We start from the raw sequence: 23,315 nt of genomic DNA, 5'->3' as shown, positions 1-23,315 counted from the left end.
GGTGAAGAGGTAATTCTTCTTCTCAGGAATTTATTCTAACCCAGGCCTCTCTCTCTCTCTCTCTCTCTCTAGGAACACAAGAAAGAAAAATTAGGACTATTTGTTGACCATATTTAAACAACAAAAGCCCTTGAAGTTTAGTAACACCATAGGATGACTGTCCATTGTCCTTATGTTTTGGATTGAACTAGTGGTTTGTCCAAGGTCTCAGCAAGGGCATCCAGCTGAGGCAGGATGCATCCCACATGCAGCCACTGATGTTCCCTACTTCAAGGATATGTGGGGAGCAAACTGAGGTTGAAAGGAAAGGAATTATATCCTATTTGAACACCCCTCCTCCTCCCCAGATGTCTTTCAACTTCATTGTTTCTAAGAAACCTCTTGATTCAAAGCCTAGAGATTTAGGATTTTATTGGTCATCTATAATTGTATAACAAATTACCTCAAACTCAGAGGCTTCAAATAACAAACGTTTGTTATCTCACAGTTTCTGGAATTGGGGAGTGGTTTAGCTTGGTGGTTCTGACTCAGGTTCTCTCATGAGGTTGCAGCCAAGCTGTTGGTCGGGACTGCAGTCATCTCAAGGCTCTACTGGAGAAGAATCTGCTTTCAACATGGCTGTTAACAGGTCTCAGAATACCTGCTTCCAAGCTCATTCATATGGTTGCCGGCAGTCCTCAGTTCCTAACCATATGGCTTCTCCATAGCCTACCTGAATGTCCTCATGACATGGCAGCTAGCTTTCCTTTTCCTAGAGCTGTGTCATAACGCAGCAGCTGACTTCCCCAGAGTAAGTGATTCAAGAGAGAGCAAGAGAGCATGAGTGGGCACCAAAGACAGAAGCTGCAGTCTTTTTATAACCTAATTTTGGCAGTGACATCCCATCACGTCTACCACACTCTATTCACTAGAAGCAAGTTCCTAAGTCCAGCTCATGCTCAAGGGGAGTTTTCTTCAGAGGAAATGTATCAAAGAATTTATAAATATATCTTTAAAATTACAACAAAATTAAAACAGAATAGAAAGGTTTGGAATTCAGTTAGGTTTGTTTTTGCAATCGGGTAAGAAAGAAATAAACAATCCAACAAAAGCCATTAGCCATGTCCACTGCAGAAAGTGTTTTAATTCAGCAAGAGTAAAGACTCTCCCCAGCTGCAATACTCCCCAGCAGGCATCTACGTCTACTAAACCAGGAACGCCACTTCCCAAAAGCAAGAGCAAAGTCAAATACAGTAAATCCCCTACATGCGAACAAGTTCCATTCCAAGACCATAAAGATTTGTCATCTTTATGAAGATGACAAATTCATAAGTCCAACAAAGTTAGCCTAGGTACCCAACTAACACAATTGGCTATATAGTACTGTACTGTAATAGGTTTATAATACTTTTCACACAAATAATACATAAAAAACAAACACAAAAAACAAAGAAAGCCTTTAAAATCTTACAGTACAGTACCTTGAAAAGTATAGTAGTGCAGTACAACAGCTGGTGTACAGGGGCTGGCATCGAGTGAACAGGCAACAAGTTACTGACTGGAGGAGGGAGAGGAGGTGGTGGTGGAGCTGAAGGATCATCAGCAACAGGAGACAGAGGGCAAGGTGCAATTTCACTCACGCCTGACGCTGATGGAATGCACGTTTGCATCTTTGAAAGTTCGAAACTTGAAGGTTCATATGTAGGGGACTTACTGTACAGAAATGTCTTCATTCACTGGACTGTATCTTTAGAAATAACACTACCCTGAATCCTCCTCACTTTAGGTCCTTAGGCTTAATCAACAAGGTAGTACATGTTTTTCTTGTTTTTAATACTTTTTAAATTGGAGGGCTTCCCTGGTGGTGCAGTGGTTGAGAGTCCACCTGCCGATGCAGGGGACACGGGTTCGTGCCCCAGTCTGGGAGGATCCCATATGCCGTGGAGCGGCTGGGCCTGTGGGCCATGGCCGCTGAGCCTGCGCGTCCAGAGCCTGTGCTCCACAACAGGAGAGGCCACAACAGTGAGAGGCCTGTGTACCACAAAAAAAAAAAAAAAAAAAAAAAAAAGGAGGAAAATTTAAAATACAGAAAAGTACAAAGAAAAAAAATAATCATCATCCATACTTTCACGTTCCAGAATTAATTATTACTCTCAGCAGAGATGTTTTATTTCTTTGTTTCTGTTTTAACATAAATATCCCATTTGTTTTATGACTACCATGGCTTCTCTATCACTAAATTCTTTATTTTGATCGAATTCTTGGCTGCCTTCATTGTCAAGAAGTTTTATTTTGTCCCCCCCACCAAGGACTCATAGGTGCCACATTCTTGATTCCTTTCATGTTTGAGAATGTCTTCCCATTTATATTTGAATGATACCTTCACTATTAATAATATTCGTGAGGTCCACTTTCTTTTTCTGAAAACACAGATTGTGTTCCTCTGCCTTGCAATGTAGTGAAGAAACTGGGGATATGCTTAATTTTTACTCTCATATAAGTGATTAGCTTTTTGTCTCTGGACGCTTGAAGAACTCTTTTTTTTTTTTTTTTTTTGGTGGTACGCAGGCCTCTCACTGTTGTGGCCTCTCCCGTTGCGGAGCACAGGCTCCGGACGCGCAAGCTCAGCGGCCATGGCTCACAGGCCCAGCCGCTCCGTGGCATGTGGGATCTTCCCGGACCGGGGCACAAACCCATGTCCCCTGCATCGGCAGGCAGACTCTCAACCACTGCGCCACCAGGGAAGCCCTTGAAGAATTATTTATCTAGGGATAAGTTTAGTAAGTTTACTAGGATACAACTGGCCAAATTTTCATAGAACACAATAACAATATACTCTCAAAATCTGTCGATTTTTCACTTGATTCAGAAAATTTTATTATATCTTATTTTTAATTAAAAAATTAAAATTTAAGTTAAATATGCACATAAAGAGATAAATAGTCTCTCAAGGTTTACAATGAAAAATTTCAGTCTTCCATTCCCTTTCTTTCCCATTTTCTGTCCCCCAGAAGCACACCATTTCAATTCTTTTAGTGAATCCATTTAGTATTTCTACTCATATTTCTAATAACATTCTAATATTGATATTTCTTCATTTTCCAATTCCGACATTATCTGTTGATTTCCCACTATGGAAGATGAGGATTTAGCTTCCTTTCATCACCAGCCTGCCTCCACTACATACACCTGTACATCTTGTATTCTCTACCTTTCTAATATAATTTTTTCATTATTTTGGTTAGCTTAATAATCAATGTTTAAGTTATTATGACTTCAGCTTTAGGTATTAGCTATTAACTATGAAAGAGGAAGTTTATCTCTCTCTTCTTCCCTCATACTTCCAACAGACTAAACTTCCCTCCCATTATTCCAAAGTAATTGTATCATAATTTTGGCTAGATAGTCAGTGATTACATTATTATGCATATATAACATTAGTTACACCTGAGCCATTTAGTAACTAATGGTTTTTTTTCCTGAACGTTTTCTTTTCTTGGCTGCGCCATGCAGCTTGCAGGATCTTAGTTCCCCGACCAGGGATGATTGAACCTGTGTCCCTTGCAGTGGAAGCTCGGAGTCCTAACCACTGGACCGCCAGGGAAGTCCCTCCTGCACATTTTTGTTCTTTGCCTTGGCATTACTTGTCTTTTCATTTCTTAGTTTTCTAGATACTTATCAATAATTCAACTCCAAATTAAGTTCTCAAAACTCCTCTCAAAATGTCGACGCACATCAAGTATTCTATCATTTTCATCAGAAGAAATATGAACATTTTGAAGAAAATTTTCTCAAAGCTTCCTGACCTATTCCAATCTGGTCTGGTTGCCATCTATCCCATATACACAGGTGTTATCCTGGAATCTCCCTTCATCATTATCCTAGGGATTCTTTTTCCTATACCCTATGTCTTTCTCTTTCTAAGTGTATGCCAGGGTTTTGGTGTTCTATATCCTCTTGTAGCTTCCTGAAACAGATGCATGGAAAGCAAATGCCTGAAAGGTTCTTACTCTACTCTCATACTTGATAGTTTGACTAGATATAGATTTAAGAATTCTGAAAGCATTCTTCCCTTATTTTATAGTTTCTAGGGTTGCTGTTAAGAAATTGAAAGTTATTTTAATTCCTTTATATATGATATCCACCCTCTTCTCTGGAAGCTTGCAGAATTTTCTCTTTGGTATCAGGGCTATAACATTTCACAATGATAACTTGCTATGTTTCTTTTCATGCATTTTGCTGCACACTTTCCTTTCAGTCTAGAAACCCAGCTTCTTTCATTCTGAGAAATGTTTTTTGTAACAGTTCACTGATGATTTCTTCCCTCTTCATTTTCTCTGTTTTTTCCTTCTGGAACTCCTAATATTCAAATATTGGACCTCCTTGGCTGCTCCTTTAATCTACTTATCATTTCTCTATTTTCCATCAATTTGTTGTTTTATTCTGCTTTGTGAAAAATTTTTCCCAAAAAATTTCCTAACTTTTCTATTAAATTTTTCATGTTAATATCAGCACTACGTGTTCTCTAAATGTTCATTTTTAAATATAGCATCCTGCTTTTGGGTTCATGAATGCAATATTCTCTCAGCTCTCAATGAGGGCAAGGATTTTAGTGTGCTTTGTTCACTGCTGTGTCCCTAGCTCCTACAACAGTGGCACTCAGATGCTCAAATATTAATAATAAATGTTACCTTTTTGAAGTTTTTTTCTCTCTGCATAATTTCTGTTTCCTTCAAGTTGATTTTTTTCCTATTATTGTTTTTTTTTTCCCACCTGTGTATTTGTTCTGGCCTCTAAATCTGGTAATCCTTGCTTTTTTTGGGTCCAACTTCTAAGACTGGCACAATAAATATGTGATTGGGAGCACTGAACATGTGGTGGACTTTGTCAACTTTGAAATTCAATGTAGTTAGAGCCAAGAAGTATGTTATCTGCTGGGAACTCCCTGATGACTATATCTTTAGGTCTCTCCTTTTGGACTCTGCTACCACAGAGAAGAATCTTCTAATGTGCTTGTTTGACATGTGTAAGCCCGGCTGCTAGTATTTAGGAGCCAAGTGGAAGAAGGAAGCTGAGGACCTCAGAACACACATTCACTTAATCCCCACTTTCCGCATGGTACCTCCAACCTCATCTATGCCTGGTGCCCCAACCCAGAGATCCTCTATTTTACCCTCTTCTGAGAATAAATCTCCAGTCTCTTACTAGAGTTGTGAGGTCTGGGGGAGGAAATCTAAGGATCTACTTTTTAGACAAACTTTGAAGTAATCCTGTTTTTAGCCTCACTACTAGATGTACTTGGTGCTGTTGAATCTTAATTCTTTTGAGAGTTTTATAGTGCAAATCAGCTTGCATCTCAGCTTTCCCCACTTCTGGCTTAGCATTCAGCTTTCTCAGGTATGCTAAATTGTCCTGCTTTTCTGCTTCCCAATTTCTGGTGTTGCTATTTCCTTTTTCATTTTCTTTAGCCTTCTGGATTTACACCCTTCTAAAATCCCTTTACTGTTGTCTTAGTGGGGTTTCAGAAGTCATATTTACCCAATCCTTACAACTTTATATTAAAATCCTTAAATTAAATTGCTTTACCAAGAATCCCTTATATCTTTGAATGCATCTTTTGGTCACATGTTCAGTTCTCTATTTCAGAGACGTTAACTATATTGAATCATCTTTGTCTTTTATTTCTATTAGATTTTAATTTCAATTATTTTCATTTTCATCTAAATTACTGAAAATCTTAAACTTTTCCTCTATGTATATAATTTGATTTTCAGTGGTGTCAGTTCTGCTCTTTGCTATTTTAAAATTAATTAATTAATTCTGTAATTAAGTTATTTGGTCCTCAATTTATTTTCTTAGTTCTATAATATCTTCTTTTATCTCATTTTGTTGTTTTATCATCTCATCACTGAACTCTTATTTATGAAATTCATATTCTACTCAGTTGTTTTGCAGTGGTAGAATTGTATATTTGTAAGGAAATTCTTTCTATTCATTGAGTTATGTTTTTCTCAGGGCAGGTTTTTGTTTTTTTGCAGGGCATTTTTCTTGCTTTCATTTTTGCTATATATTTGCACAGTTGACACACTGATTCTTTTGGTCTTGTTCATGCTTGTTTTATTTATTTTGATATATTATAGATGAATTCTTATCTCTCATCCTCATGTATCTGAGACTGGCTACCATGTGAGTGCTGCTTATTTTGTATTCTGTGTACTTTTCTATGGCTTCAGGGAATGATGTGAGTGGGAGGGATGGAAAGGGTATAGGGAACTCACCAAGGTACTGTAGAGTCGTTGTCCAATTATTTCTCTTTCCTGAGATTCTGTTAAATATTCTTGTTTCATTCCACATACGTAAGGGGTTACCCCATTCCTATGGAAGGACAGTCTCCAGCTTCACATTATTTCACCTATTCATTTTTTTAGGATTACATCTTTTGTTTCTGTTAAAGAGTCAACCTCATTGTTCGTTTTCCCTGCTGCATCATTTACTCCCTAGCAGTTGTTCCCATTGCTTCTCAGTCAGAAGAAGATAAATGTATAGATATGTACTCAGTTTGCTTCTTTCCAGACCTGGAGCTATTAGTGAGAATTTGCAGGGTTTCATTAACACATCAGTATGGCTTCTGGGGAGTGGTGATAGGGTGGAGTTCGGAGCCTACTGTTATTCCCTTCTGTTCCTCACCAGAATCTTGTTTCTTTCCTTGGCCACCAATTTTTAAGCTTTATTATGTTTGATTATCTTACTGTGTTTGCTACTGTTGAAATTTCTGCCATTTTTAAAATTAATTTATTTTTCACATTTAATTAGAAACTAGTAGTAGGAAGCTCTGTGATGCAATCTGAAGCATCCACTTTAATCCACAAGTGTTTCTTTGCAAGGCTCTAATATAGAACTCTTATCCATAAGGGTAATTGGGCCAACTGAAGCTAGAGTTTAATTTCATTTTCATTAAAATATATACTCTGAAATATGTCTCCTACCTCTGTTGTGCTGGATAGCAAAACAAACAAACAAACAAACAGGAAAAAAACCACCAACCAGTAAGACATTTTTCTTTCCCAATTTACTCCTCTTACATTCATTTCATCCAGGCTCCAAACATTTATTAAGCATTCCTATGTACTGGCATCAGGCAGTAAAGCTCTGAGTATAGTGGCTTCTGAGCAAGCAGTCAATAAAATGCTGATTGAAGAAAATGTGACGAGGTTGCCTAGGTGCAGCCATTAGGATGGCCACTGTCAAAAATATAGGAAATAACAAGCTTTGATGAGGATATGAAGAAATTATATCCTCATCATGGTTGGTGTGATTGTAAAATGGAAAACAGTATGGAGGTTCCTCAAAAAAAAAAAGAAACTATCAAATAATCCAGCAATCCCACCTCTGGATATATATCCAGAAGAATTCAAAGCAGGATCTCAAAGGGATATCTGCACATCCATGTTCACTGCAGCATTATTCACAATAGCCAAGAGGTGGAAGCAACCCAAATGTCCACTGATAGATGAACAGATAGAGAAAATGTGGTGTATACACACAATGGAATTTATGCAGCCTTAAAAGGAAGGAAATTCTGACACATGCTACAATGTGGATAAACCTTGAGGATATTATACTAATTAAGTGAAATAAGCCAGTGACAAAAAGACAAATAGTGCATGATTCCACTTATAAATGGTACGTCAAGTAGTCAAATTCAGAAAAACAGAAAGTCAAATGGTGGTTACCAGGGCCTGGGGAGAGCAGATAAGGGAGAGTTGTTGTTTAATGGATACAGAGCTTCAGGTTTGCAAGATGAAAAAGTTCTGGAGATCTGCTTAACAACAATGTCCACATACTTTTAACACTACTGAACTGTACACTTAAATATGGTTAAGGTGGTAAATTTTATGTTGTGTGTTTATCACAATTTAAAAAAAAAAGGAAGTTCTATAACACTGTCGGAAAGACAGTCCTGTTCCCTGTTCTCTCCACAGCTGCTGTGCCCCGCTCCTGTGCAGGATTTGATTCTACCTTGGCAGGAAAAGACACAGGGAAAAGCTAAGCTTGTGTGGTGAAGAAAAGCCTCCATTCTATCTCATGGGAAAACATTCACATACTTTTGTCAATTTCACACAGTTTAATCTAGTTTTCATTCCCTCTTTCCCATCCACTGGGTGGCTTTATTTTGTTTTAAGACAAGGAGAATTGCCAAAAAGAAAAACCCCAGGGCTTACTTCTGCAGGACGGATCCCTTAATGACCAGCTCCTCATCCAAGTCTGCTTCATTAGCCATGAAGAGCAGCCTCTTTCCTGTGCTGTCCACTCCAATGAAGTCACGCTGCTCCACTGAATCACACACAAAAAAGGAAAATCAAACAAAGCCGTTTGCCCCACCTGTATGACTAAGTCAGGGGAGAGGGCACCTGCTCACATTGCTTTTAGAACCAAATACAGGAGTGAGTGCTATGTAACACATACTCACCACAATGTTTAAAACATGGGCAGTCAAAGTTTTTTTGTATTGCTCTAAAGGATATTATTAGGTTAACTGGTGAAGCCTGAATAAAGTCTGTAGATTAAAGTATGGTACCAATGTAATTTTCTGTTTTAAGAGAGTGTGGGGTGTGGGGGAAAGATACACATTGATGTATTAAAGGCAAAGGGAATCATATCTGCAATTTATTCTCATAAATAGCTCAGAAAAATAATAATTACATATATAATATGTTATATATTCATTAGATACACATGGAATATATATTATAAGAGGGAAAGCGGGAGAATACTAGAGCAAATGTTAACATTTGGGGAATCTGGGTAAAGGATATTTGCGATCTTTATACTACTCCTGTAACCTTCTGTAAATGTAAAATTGTGTCAAAAATTAAAAGTTAAGGAGGTGATGGATATGTTAATTAGTTTGATTGTGGTAATCATTTCACAACATCTACATATGATGTCAAAACATCATGTTGTATACCTTAAATACAGAATTTTTATTTGTCAAAACTAAGTAAGTAGGGGACTTCCCTGGTGGCGCAGTGGTTAAGAATCCGCCTGCCAATGCAGGAGACATGGTTTCAAGCCCTGGTCTGGGAAGATCCCACATGCCGTGGAGCAACTAAGCCCATGAGCCACAACTACTAGCCCGAGTGCCACAACTACTGAAGCCTCGGTGCCTAGAGCCTGTGCTCCGCAACAAGAGAAGCCACCACAATGAGAAGCCCACGGACCGCAACTAAGAGTGGCCCCCGCTCACTGCAACTAGAGAAAGCCCGCATGCAGCAACTAAGACTCAACGCAGAGAAAAATAAAAATAATAAATAAATTTAAAAAAACTAAACCAGTATATATCAAAAAAATTAAAAGTTAAAAAAAAAAAAAGAGGGCCAGTCAAGATACTGCTTAGCCAAATTAAGTAGATGAACCACAAGCCCACTGCATGGCACAGAAAGAAATTGCAACTGTTTCTCTGTAAATAATAACCTAGGTTTGCTCACTGTGAAAATGGGAATAGCATTTAAGGGAATCCACATTTAACCAACATTAACTGTATGTCTACTATGCACTAGATTTTGTGCTGTGTATGGGAGCACTGAAAGAAAATAAGGCAGATATTTACTAGATGTGGAGAGTTCTCTGGTAGACAATGATCTTATAGGATGCCATATTATTGCTGTCTTCTGTGTTAGATATTTCTTTTCCCCAACAAGATTACAAACTGTTCAAAGGCAGACTTATGATTCCTTTAGCTCTCCCACCACATCTAGTGTAGTGTTGAACATTTAATAAAATCTGCTACTAACATCCATACAGTATCTATTTATAGCTTACAAAAACATTTTCACATAGAGGCAGCATAGCATAATGATTAAGAAGAGAGCCTCTGAAGCTAGACCACCTGGGTATGAATCCCACTTATTAGTTGTATCTCTTTGAGCAAGATAATAAACTTCCATTCCTCAGTTTCACCTGTAAAATGGGGATAATAGTGCCTACGCCTACCTCACAGGATTTTTAGGAGAACTAAATGAGTTAATATTTGTAAAGCACCATTTAGTGCTATTAACTAAAACATTAAATAAAATGTTTAAGTTTAAAAAATTAAACAAAATACATGCTCTCATTTGATCTTCACAACAATCAAATAAAGCAATGATTTAATACCTATTTGAAAGGGAGAAACTAAAAGGTGAGCTCTAGGAAAAATGGTATCTCTAAAGATGAATTTTTCTACCTCCTATTGACAGACAATGGCTACTATACAACTGAACATGCTTCCCTGTTGGCTGCAGCTGCCTATATACCTAAAACCAAATGCTTTACTCAAGTGTATAATGTGTTTAGCTCAGGTTCCTGAAAGCATCCATTCCTTCAGATGGTCTCTGGTTATCTCCTAGGCAGTGTTTTAATCTGAATAGGGAGAAACTATCATAAAAAATTACATGTTGTTTTTTTCTAATTACCAAGATAAGTGAACACCAAAGAAGGAAGGGTAAATAATGCCAATTTGAAGGTAAATTTTACAGAGAATTTCAATTGAAACTAAATTTTGCAGAGAATTTCAAATGTCACACAGCAACTCTGACATATATCAATTCATCCATTACATGGAAACTTGAGAATATAACAAAGTCTGCAAAGCTCTGATTACGAGCCAACATTTTAAAAGGAAATAACACAGAGATGTTATTTTTGGATATATTTGGAGTGCTTACCCTATCCAACTCCTTAGGCCCACAAAAAACCTTGAATTACTGAATGTCCTGGGAGCAATAATTTCCAACAAGTCAATTTTTCAGCTATGTTGCACTTCAGTCACATTTCCCTCACTCTCAGGCCCCCCTCCTTGTATTTACTTCTTTGTAGCTACCATAGTAACTGGGACCTCAGAATATAATACAAATTATAGAAACTTGGACAGGTTTCTTTCTGTTCTGCTTTAACAAAGTGAATTCCACTTGGGAAGCAGAGCAAGAACATTAGAATGTCCATCCTAAGAGAAAGATTACACAAATGAGGTTAAGAAGGCAGTTAAAACTATGAACTTCCATCTTAAAAAATTCTGTCATAATCAACTATTCATATATTTTTCTAGTTGTTTTTTACTTCTCTGTCTCCTCTACAGTCATTTACTTATTCATTCATTCATTCAACTAATAAATATATTTGTGCACCACCCCAGTGACAGGCATTATGTTTGGAGTGGGGAATTCCATCTCATTTTATGAGGCCAGCATGATTCTGATGCTAAAACCAAACAAAGATATGACAAAGGAAAAGTACAGGCAAAATAAAACATTAGCAAATCAAAACTAACAGTCTATGTAGTAGATTTAAAAGGGTTACAAATTTGTTGTAGCTTTGCCCATAAAGATATAGGGTCGAGAATGTAAGATGGTAGCCACTGTGGAAAACAGCATGGTGGTTCCTCAAAAAATTAAAAACAGAATTACCATATGATCCAACAATTCCACTTCTGGGTATATAACCAAAATAACTGAAAGCAAGGTCTTGACGAGATATTTTTACACCCATGTCCTTAGCAACATTACTCAAAATAGCTAAACTGTAGAAGCAACCCAAATGTCCATCTATGAATTAAACAGATAAGCAAAATGTGGTATATACACATAAGAGAATATTATTCAGCCTTAAAAAGGAAGGAAATCCTGAAATACGCTACAACATAGATAAACCTTGAGGACACTATACTAAGGGAAACAAACCAGTGACAAAAAGACAAATACTATATGATTCTACTTACATAAGGTACTGAAAGTACCCAAAATCATACAGACAAAAAACAGATGGTATTTGCCAGGGGCTGGGAGGAGGGGGAAATGGGGATTTATATTTAATGGTTATAAAGTTTCAGTTTTACAAGATGAGAAGAGTTATGGAGATGGGTGCACAAAATTATAAATGTATTTATTACCACTGAACTATGTTTAAAAAGAGATGGTAAATTTTGTTATGTGTTTTTTACCACAACAAAAAAATTTGAAGAAAAAAAAAGCGCCCCCAGGAAAAAAAAAAAGAAGTAAGGTTAGTAAGGTTAATTCCCTATCCTTTATATCTAGGCTGGCCTAGCGACTAGCTTTGACTAACAGGAGTGCGGAGGAAATGACACGTGTGAGTTCTGAGTTTAGGCCTCAAGAGACCTTGTAGCTTCTTTCTTATTCTCTTAGAACCTGCTGCTGCTGCTGCCATGTGAACAAGTCTGGGCTAGCCTCCTGTATGATAAGAGACTAAATGGAAAGAGAAACTCAGCTGTCACAGCTAAGGCCCTAGACATACTAGTGAGTTCAGCTGTGGCAGGCTGGCTCTAAGAATGATAACTGCTTCCTGGCCTGCACACCCTTCTGTATCCCCTCCCCTTGAGTATGGGCTGGCCTGGCTACTTGCTTCTACCAACAAAAAGTGGCAAAAGTAATCAGATGTTACTTTTGTGATTAGGTTACATAAGTTCATAACTTATGTGCTGCTAGAAGATTCTCACCCTTTCTCCTTGGAGAAAGGAGAGTCTATTTAATAAATGGAGGAAGGAAAAAGAGACATCTATATGGAAAACAAGATTAAACTGGATGCCAACCTCACACCATATACAAGACACAATTCTATTTGGATAAAGGAATTATGTGTCAAGCATAAATCTTTAAAATTCTTATTAGAAAATATGTTAAGGACTTTCCTGGTGGCACAGTGGTTAAGAATCCACCTGCCAATGCAGGGGACATGGGTTCGAGCCCTGGTCCGGGAAGATCCCACATGCTGCGGAGCAGCTAAGCCCATGTGCCACAACTATGGAGGCCTCCGCTCTAGAGCCCGCAAGCCACAATTACTGAGCCCACGTGCCACAACTACTGAAGCCTGTGCACCTAGAGCCCATGCTCTGAAACAAGAGAAGCCACTGCAGTGAGAAGCCCGTGCACCACAACAAAGACCCAATGCAGCCAAAAATAAATAAATAAATAAATAATTAATTAAAAATAAAGAAAAAAGAAAACATAAATTAACTTTGTTCAGAACTTGCAGTAGGGAGTTCAAGACACAAAAGATGCTTTTAAAATTTTGGTAAATTTGATTATATTAAAGTTAAGAATTTTTGTTCATAAGACGTTTTAAAGAAAGTGAGAGGGGCTTCCCTGGTGGCGCAGTGGTTGGGAGTCCGCCTGCCGATGCAGGGGACGTGGGTTCGTGCCCCGGTCCGGGAGGATCCCACATGCCGTGGAGCGGCTGGGCCCGTGAGCCATGGTCGCTGAGCCTGCGCATCCGGAGCCTGTGCTCCACAATGGGAGAGGCCACAACAGTGAGAGGCCCGCGTACTGCAAAAAAAATTTTCCCATTTTCTTTTGGGAAACTATATTTGCAGTATATCCAACTGACAAATGAGTGGTAAGAAACAAATCAGTAAGAAATGTGCAAATAACTCATTGAAAACTAGGCAAAATATATAAACAGGCATTTCACAGAAGAGAAAATAAATACGACCAGTGAACAAATACTCAACCTCGAGAGACCAAGGGAAATGTACACAAAGATCACAATGAGATAAGATACCATTTTACTTCTGCTCAACTGACGCAAAGAATCTGACAACGCCGAGTGCTGGAGAGTAGATGGAGCAATGAATTCTTTTAAATCTCTGGTAGTTGGGCCTCCCTGGTGGCGCAGTGGTTGGGAGTCCGCCTGCCGATGCAGGGGACGCGGGTTCGTGCCCCGGTCTGAGAGGATCCCACATGCCGCAGAGCGGCTGGGCCCCGTGAGCCATGGCCGCTGAGCCTGCGCGTCCGGAGCCTGTGCTCCGCGACGGGAGAGGCCACAACAGTGAGAGGCCCGTGTAACGCAAAAATAAATAAATAAATAAATAAATAAATCTCTGGTAGTTGAGGAAACTGATATAACCACTTTGGAAAAGAGTAAAACTGTTTACCATTACCCCTAAAATTGAACATTCATATATTCTATGACCCAGCAATTCTATTAAGAAACTCTTACATGTGCCCATTAAACAATATGTACATAAATGTTCATAACAGCACTGGTGACAATAGCAAAAATTTGGAATCAATCTAAACCCCCATTGCTTGAAAAGTGAATAAATAAACTATAGTGTACTTATACAGTGCAATTTTGTATAGCACTCAAAATGAAGAAACTGTAGCTGCCCATAATATAATATTGGAAAAAGTAAGTCCCACTAGATTACATCCATCATGCTATCTTTTTAAATAAAATTAGAAGCAACTAAAAAATATATCAGGACTTCCCTGGTGGCACAGTGGTTAAGAATCCACCTGCCAGTGCAGGGGACACAGTTCAATCCCTGGTCCAGGAAGATCCCACATGCCACAGAGCAACTAAGCCCATGCGCCACAGCTACTGAGCCTGTGCTCTAGAGCCTGTGAGCCACAACTACTGAGCTGGTGTGCCACAAATACTAAAGCCCACGGGCCTAGAGCTCGTGCTCTGCAACAAGAGAAACCACTGCAATGAGAAGTCCGTGCACCACAACAAAGAGTATAGCCCCTGCTCGCTGTAACTAGAGGAAGCCTGCACACAGCAACAGGACCCAATGCAGCCAAAAATAAATAAATAAAAAATTTAAAATACATACATATCAATATATATTTTTAGAATACATAAAGCTGAGATAAAGGAAAGCCAAAACAAGATAAATAAGATTCAGTAAGGTGTTGATAATTACCTTAGATGGGGACAATAGTGAGTTGGGAGGGGGTAAGATCACATTGGTTTTAAAGTTTGAGTTGAGTGGTGGGTTAAAAAAAAAAAAAAAAAGATTAGTATTTTCATTTTCTTTGGATATATACCCAGGGGTGGAACTGGTGAATCATATGGTAGTTTTATTTTTAGCTTTCTGAGGAACCTCCATGCTGTTTTCCACAGTGGCTACACCAGTTTACATTCCCACCAGCAGTGTACAAAGTTTCCCCTTTCTTCACAGCCTTGCTAACGCTTGTTATTTGTGATGACAGCCACTCTGATAGATGTGAGGTAACATCTCATTGTGGTTTTGATTTGCATTTCTGAAAAGATACATGCACCCCAATGCTCATAGCAGTATTATTTATAACAGCTAAGATACGGAAGCAACCTAAGTGTCCATCAAATGAATAGATAAAGAAGATGTAATATATATATATATATATATATATATATGCACACACACACACAATGGAATACTAATCAGCCACAAAAAAGAATGAAAATTTTGCCATTTGTAACAACATGGAGGGACCTGGAAGGTATTATGCTTACTTAGTGAACTAAGTCAGATGAGAAAGATAAACACTGTATGTTACCACTTACATGTGGAACTTAAAAAATAAAACAAAAAAGAAAATATAACAAAAAAGAAATAGACTAACAGATATAGACAACAAACTAGTGGTTACCAGTGGGGAGAGGGAAGGTGGAGGGGCAAGATAGGGGTAGGGGATTAAGAAGTACGAAGAACTATGTATAAAATAAGTAAGCTGAAAGGATATATTGTACAGCACATGGAATATAGCCAATATTTTAAAATAACTATAAATGGAGTATAATCTTTAAAAATTGTGAATCACCATGTTGTATGCTTGAAACTTATATAATATTGTAAACCAACTATACCTCACTGAAAATAAAACAGGCAAACAAAATAGAGAATTACAGTTGAAGAGAACATGAAACGTATTAATAAAATTTCACTTAATTTTTTTTAAAGGTAATTAATCTGAGAAAAAATTTTTAGAACTGAGGACTTGAATTTTCAGATTGAAAGGCCCATTAGCATCCAACACAGGGGATGACATTAAACTATACTAAGGCATATCAAGGTGAAATTTTAGAAGTTTAGAAGTAATAAGATCCTATAAGCTTCTAGAAAGGAAAAAAAAATGGTCTCATACAAAAAGAATCAAGAATCACAATGGTGTTGGATTTAATAGAAAAGCTAAAAGATAGTGAAATAATACTTTCAAAATTTTGAGGGGACAGGATTTCCAAGGGAAGTTTATACCCAGCCGCCCCCCGCAAAAAAAGTGGATATAAACTAAGAAAGAGGAAAATATGAGGTTCAAGATATGAGAGTGAAGGGTGAACCTAAAATGACAGTTACACAGCAGAGCAACTAGTCCAGAATCTAGGAGAGAGATCTTTAAGAATTTGAAATTGAGGGAAACAGTGTGTTGGAAAGTAATGAGAGGAAATTCACACAACTGGGGTTAAGGCTGAATTAGTAATAAATACATAGAAAACAAAGCAAATGAAAAAACGAGACAATTTTTAGGAAAATAAAAGGAAGAAAGAGAAAAGTAACGACATACTACAGGTTCAGCTGTGAATACCATTTACACATTCAAAATAATGTAAACATCAAATATTCAGTTAATCAACACTACAATATAAGTAACTATATTAGGAAGCTGAGGAGACTGGAAGTTTGCATATGTGTGGTGGGGGCAGAAGGTGTGGTAAAATAGAACTAAATCTTTCACTTTCATAGTAGGAAGTAAATAGATAATTCCAAAAACTAAAAATATCAAGACATAACAAACAAAAGCATGTTATTTGAGAGGTGGGGTTAAATGTGAAAAAAAATTAGCTAAAAATGTTGAAAGTGGCCGCCTCTGAGTGAGGTGAGGAGAGACAAGATGGGGGTTGCTATTTATTATAATATACCTTGGAGAATTACATCACTTTTAAAATTATGGGCATATAAAACATTGATAGAAATTAAAACTAAATTAAAGAAAAAAAGAAGTAGAAAGCCCAGGCTATGGAGTTAGAAGGCACGGGTTCAAGTTCTGATTCTACCACTTAGCACTGATGTGATATTGAACAACTATCCACAAAGTGCTATTAGGCCATAGATGGATATAAAAGTTGGTGAATAACAAAACTACCTAGCCCCATTCATTGGATTTTACCTTATGAGCAAATCTTGATTATTTATGCTTCTCATATAGGACTTAGCATAGATTTTATACATAGTATGTCCTAAATTCAATGACTACATCAAAATTTAATGCATTTGTTAGTCAGGGATCTGATTTCACACCAACTACCCAATCTGTACCTAAGTAAATTGCTCAACTCCTTTTTTTCAAATATCATGTCTTTAAAACATATTTCCCTGTAACTAAGACATTAAACTGTTCCCTGTATTTTGTACATGCTCCTATTATTGTACTTGTCACATTGTGATACACAATTTCTAGCATATTTGAACTTATTTCTGTATACTGTTTCCTCAATCACAAGAATTTCAGTTTTGAGTATGCAGGGATTTCAAGTCACTTCTGTTGGATATAATTAGGGAAAAAAAGGGGGAGGGGGCAGTGAGAATAGGATTGAGAAGAGAAAAAAGATAAGTAGAAGCCTAAGCAGGAATAGAAGGTTTTTGCTTTTTTTTTTTTTTTTTTTTTTTTTTTTTGCAGTAGAGCTTTGAGAAAAATCAAGGAAGCTGAAGCAAAAGAAATATAGGCTCAGAACTGCCTGCCAGCATTTGTTAATACAGAGGGAGCTAAGCTGATTGAGAGGTGACAACCAAGTGACAGCTTTCACTTGTGAGATTCTGAAGCACTTTGATATATACTAATTCTAGTCTGAACCAAAGCTGTATATAACTCTGAGAACTAGGAAGGAGTTTGAGAAATACTACAGTGAACTGGATACGTTAAAAAACAATTTCCTAGAACTTTTTCCATTTCATATATCCCAAGAGACATGGTGGAACTATAGAGATAATAGTCAATAATTTGTGTCATAAAATCATAGTAGCATTAAACATTTGCACACAGGAATGTCCAGGAAAAAAAAAGCCCCTTAGTAAACATGTTAATCTGCAATTAAGCAAAATAAACACACTATGTTCTCACTGAAATTGAGAAAGAAGGAAATCTTGGATTTTCTAACAAGCAAGGGATGGTAAGTGGAAATTAATTATCTTTACACAACTGGTTGGTTGAATCCATATTGCGAAACCCGGATACGAAGGGCCAACTATAGTGTCAAGTAGCAGATCACATGCTTTACAAACATCTCATTTAATTCTCACACAAAAATCCCCAAAGGATTCAGTCTCATTTTACAGCTAAAGATAATGAAGTTCAGGTCAGTTAGACAATTTGTCCAAGACCACACAGTTTTTGAGTGTTGAAGCCCACACAGTCTGAACTCCAGAACCTGTGCTTTTAACAACCATGCTACAGCAGTAGCTGTTTAATTTAAAAATCTTGAAAACATTTCTAAACACAAATTAATAGGCAATGGGAATTCCCTGTCCAGTGTTTAGGACTACATGCTTCCATTGCAGGGGGCATGGGTTCAATCCCTGGTCGGGGAACTAAGATCCCACAAGCTGCGTGGTGTGGCAAAAAAAAAGAAAAGAAAAGAAAAAAAAAATTAATAGGCAATGTAGTGTCAGTGTGCTAAACCTATATTGCTGAAACTCGGGCTCTTATAATACCCACTCATGAATCTAACTACAGCTCAGACTCAAATTTTTAGGATTTAAACATCTAGGGCTTGAATTTACTTTCTCTTACCTCGTGGGCAAAAAGAACTACCTTTATAGGCAGGCCCTTCAACCCATTCAGTAATATCTACTTACTGGTCACCACCGGCCATAACTGAGCCAGACGCTGGGGATAAAGTGAACAAACTGGACATGACCCCTATTCTCACGGAGCTTATAGTCCAGTAGAGGAGAGAGTAAGTAAGAGAGTAGGGCTGCCATACGTAGGCAAACAAGGGGCTATAATTTCATATTAGAGGGTCAAGGAAGACCTTTCTCAGCAAATAACTTGAAGGCTAAGCTGGATTTAGAGTGCATGTGTTGTGGGTAAGGGGAGAGCATTTCCAGTAGAGAACATCATGTGTAAAGGCTTGTAGTAGGAAAAAAAAAAACAGTCCAAAAAATCCAAACGTAAGTTTGATCCTGCCCTCCTCAGTAGCTACAGCTCCTACAAATCTGAGAAGGAAGTGGCAACAGGGCGAACGATGGCTCCTGACACATCTAGCCATTAGGCATTCTCCAATAAGCCAGTAAGAACACAGTTTGGGAAACTTGGACCTAAGGGATCTAGACTATATTGAACAGTATCTGAGAACGAGAGAACTGCAGGCTGTTCTGGCACGTAAGAGCAGCCAAGAGGCAGGCCAAATACACAATGAGAAATTTAGGATTCTTTTAAAAAAATGCTTATCACTGAAATGCATAGCATTCCATGGTAAGAATTTAAAACTCAGTCATTTAGGTGAAACTTAGCCGTCAAACATAACAAAATACAGATATTGAGAGGAGTTCAAAATTTCATGTTAAGAATGAAAAATCTTTCTATACGCAAATCTGATTATGACATTTTCTTGTTTAAAATTCCTCAAACAACTCCCTACTGTTTTGGGGATAAAGTTCAAACTCTTTAGTCTAATCCCTGTATTCTCTCCAGTACCATTTCCTGCTTCCCTGACCTCCATACTCACACTATAACCATACAGCAAGTTACCAGTATACATCATACCTTTTCAAAGAGAATAGAAGAGCCAACATAAAGTAACTTCCACTAACCACGTTGTGACAACTTAAGCATCAAAACATTTTAAACTGAATAGATAGATAATAGTTACAGTTAATTTAAAATAAAATTGTGAAAAGCTACACATTTATAATGATACTTAAGAGATAAAGGCTAATGTGTAACACAATAAAAAGTTATAATACCAAGAAGAGTAACTATAGTAGGGTATTTGATTTTCTAAAATTGTTATAAGTAGAGGAGTATGAAAAAAAGAAAACATTAATATTTGTAAAATATACATATGTTTATAAAGTCTGGATACACAGTTGTTTTTATCTGTATAGGTAGAAAAGGCTGAATACAGGGAATTGTAAGCAAACCAGACCTCACAGAAGTAGAAACTATGTCAAGAACAAAAGGACTGATCCACATGAGAAGCATACATAATAACAAGGTAGAAAGAGGATTCAACAATTGATCTGCACCAGTGATTGCTTTAGCACAAAAAACAACTAGAAAGAAGTTTCAATGCTATAATCCAAAATTACAAGTTAACCAAATGCCCTGAAGAAGAGAGCTAAAAGTACAAACTACATTACTCAAATCCTAGGAATGAACATTCTAGGTGGCTCTATTAATAATAGTCAGATACTAATAAGCCATACATAGCTTCTAATAATTGCAACAGACTGCGTCAATATATAATGACAGGACAATGGGTTACATAATTCTGACTAAGAAAAACCTAAAGAACACATCATTCCAGGGAAAAACTCCAGGGAAAAAATACATCATTCCAGGAAAAACTAAAGCCTATATAAAAAGTATGATCTAACAAAGCTTTTTGGTCATAAGTTCAGTTTTGGTTTTTTTTAGTATTTATTCGGTTGCACCAGGTCTTGGTTGCAGCATGTAGAGTCCTTAGTTGCTGCTCGCTGGCTCCTTAGTTGTGGCATGTGGGATCTTTAGTTGTGGCATGCGAACTCTTAGTTGTGGCATGCATGTGGGATCTAGCTCCCTGACCAGGGATCGAACCCGGGCCCCCTGCATTGGGAGCGCAGAGTCTTAACCACTGTGCCACCAGGGAAGTCCCATGAGTTCAGTTATTAAAAGTAGCCCAGTCATAGACTCAGTGACTCAGGTTTGAAATACTCTGGGAAAAGCAATCATGAACTATGCCTTAACTAAAAATCAATAACAAGTCAGTAAGCCAAATTCTATAACCCTGGCTGGACTAGAGTATTATTCCTTTTCTTTTTGGTCTGGTAAGATTACTATAACCCTCTGAAGATTAAAAAAAAAAAATAACCCACTACTAGAATTCTAGGAAATATCAAGATAAGTATGTTGTAATCCTAAGAAGACAAAGCATGGTTAATGACTATTTTGTTTATTGGCTGTTCAGGGTGATTGGTGTATTCAGAAGAATCAACCATACTAAATTTGTAATAATAATTTTAATTGCTTACAGATATCTAATTTAATTTGTAATCAAATTTTAGTTATTTTTTAAACATTGATTTTAAATTAGATTTTTTGGTTTCTTAGTATATGTATTCAATTATTTGAGTTTTAAACACAATGCAAACAGTTCTGAGTGCTCCTCTCTGCAGACAAAAGCCTCTTGGATGGTACAGAATCTAATCAATAGTTATAAGCCTCTTCAGGGCTTCCCTGGTGGCGCAGTGGTTGAGAGTCTGCCTGCCGATGCAGGGGATACGGGTTCGTACCCCGGTCCGGGAAGATCCCACATGCCGCGGAGCGGCTGGGTGCGTGAGCCATGGCCGCTAAGCCTGCGCGTCCGGAGCCTGTGCTCCGCAACGGGAGAGGCCACAACAGTGAGAGGGCCGCGTACCACACACACACACAAAAAAATAGTTATAAGCCTCTTCAAATCAGGGACTGTGTCTTATTTGACTTTATGTCATCAACCTCTAGCACAGTAGAGTCAGTTCTCAATGAATGTTTCTTAAGTGAAAGCATGAATGATAATAATAATTATAAGAACCCAACAAACAAATAAATCAAACTCTAGTCTCCTTACCTGCTTTTTTTCCCCCCTTTTGACCTGGAACTGGTTCTAAGCCATCTTGACCTTTTCTCATTAACATGGCAAGTGATGCATCATGAGCTCTGAACAGGTCCACTACCTCATGTAAGGCAACATCTGTTATCAGATCACAGCTCAGGACCAGTACATCTGTCTGTCAAATGGAGAAGGGGAAAAGTCAATATCACAAAGGACAATGGATCACACAAATCATCACAGGATAAACTTACAATGTCTTCAAAGAACACAAACTGCACACTTGCCCTCAAACCTTTTTTATAGCAGTAGCACAGGTAAAATAAATGGGGTCATTCTAATTGAGCTGTGTTGGGGGAGGGTCTGGAATTCCTACCTCCCCTTTGTGTACGCCTTACTGCTGCTGTCCCTGAGGCACCTCTGGAATCCTGGGCTCTAATGTACAGAGTATGAAAACCACCACATTGTCTATTTCTGTGAGTATGGAGTTAATGATCTTAAATTTATACATCCCTTTACAGTTCAAAAAGCACCTTGGCAAAGTTTGATGATTCAATATCGTTATGAAATACTTTATTTTAAAGCAGTCACTTTGATTGGAAGATTAGGATTGATACATATACATTATTGATACTATGTATAAAATAGATAACTAATGAGAACATACTGTATAGCACAGGGAACTCTACTTAATGCAATGTGGTGACCTAAAATGGGAAGGAAATCCAAAAAAGAGGGGATATATGTATATGTATAGCTGATTCATTTTACTGTACAGTAGAAACTAACACAACACTGTAATGCAACTATACTCCCATAAAAATTAATTTAAAAAAACTTAAAGTCACTTTTCTACAATACTAGGAAATAAATAACACATGAATATATTATAATGTGCCCTTCTTTGGGAAATCAGTCTAGCTAATAAACAATTATAATACAACCTCAGGTATGTATAAAAGCACTCATTTAATCCTCATAACAGTACAGGTTCTGCTATTTTAAAAAGTCTGAAAAACACTGGAGTAAATTATTCCAGATTTAAGAATAAAGTAAATATCTACATGGAAACTTCTGTAAGTAGCTCCAACTTTTCTAAGATTTTAATTTAAAATCAAGATTCCTGGGCTTCCCTGGTGGCACAGTGGTTGAGAGTCTGCCTGCCGATGCAGGGGACACGGGTTCGTGCCCTGGTCCGGGAAGATGCCACATGCCGCGGAGCGGCTGGGCCCATGAGCCATGGCCGCTGAGCCTGCGTGTCCGGAGGCTGTGCTCCGCAACGGGAGAGGCCACAACAGTGAGAGGCCCGCATACCACAAAAAAACAAAAAACAAAAAATCAAGATTCCTGCTTTGGGGGAAAATATAGATAATTTCAACTTACATTCTAGGAAAGCAAAGAATCATACTTGCTCAGGAAGTGACTCAACCATCAGAATGCCTTATCTTACTGCCTGCAATTTCTTATGCCGAATACAGAATCTGTACCAGAACCGTCATTTCTTTTTCTACATATAACTCATTATTTATAGCTTAAACAATTCCTTTTGAAGGCCTCTTAAGTTTAAGAAGTTCAAATTCGGATTTTTTTTTACTCTTCTACTTAAAGCTCTCTTAATTTTTTCTGGATCTTAACTGAGCTAAAAAAAAAAAAAGTTCCTATAAACATCTTCTTCTTAGGAAAAAAAAATTCCTCAAGTCTGCAGCTCAACCATCCAGGAACTGTCAAACATTAACAGATTAGCCCACATACATGCAAGCTAAGGAAGAAATAGCTTGCAGAATCCTACTTCTTGT

General features: G+C 37.6%; 1 protein-coding gene across 2 annotated transcripts in view; it reads right to left on the bottom strand.

Moving 5' to 3' along the window:
* EIF2B3 (eukaryotic translation initiation factor 2B subunit gamma) overlaps window positions 1–23,315 on the bottom strand; it is a 150,382-nt gene that overhangs the window by 73,463 nt on the left and 53,604 nt on the right. For both annotated transcript variants that reach the window (XM_081225806.1, XM_081225807.1), the window contains exons 4-5: window positions 21,538–21,697; window positions 8,202–8,313 (exon numbers count right to left, since the gene is read on the bottom strand). In XM_081225806.1, the coding sequence (XP_081081932.1) occupies window positions 8,202–8,313; window positions 21,538–21,697 (272 nt within the window). The remainder of the gene's footprint in view (window positions 1–8,201; window positions 8,314–21,537; window positions 21,698–23,315) is intronic.

Source organism: Mesoplodon bidens (assembly GCF_964165515.1).
Source record: "Mesoplodon bidens genome assembly, chromosome: 2".
Taxonomy (NCBI): Eukaryota; Metazoa; Chordata; class Mammalia; order Artiodactyla; family Ziphiidae; genus Mesoplodon; species Mesoplodon bidens.
This window is presented reverse-complemented; position numbering and strand designations above follow the sequence as displayed.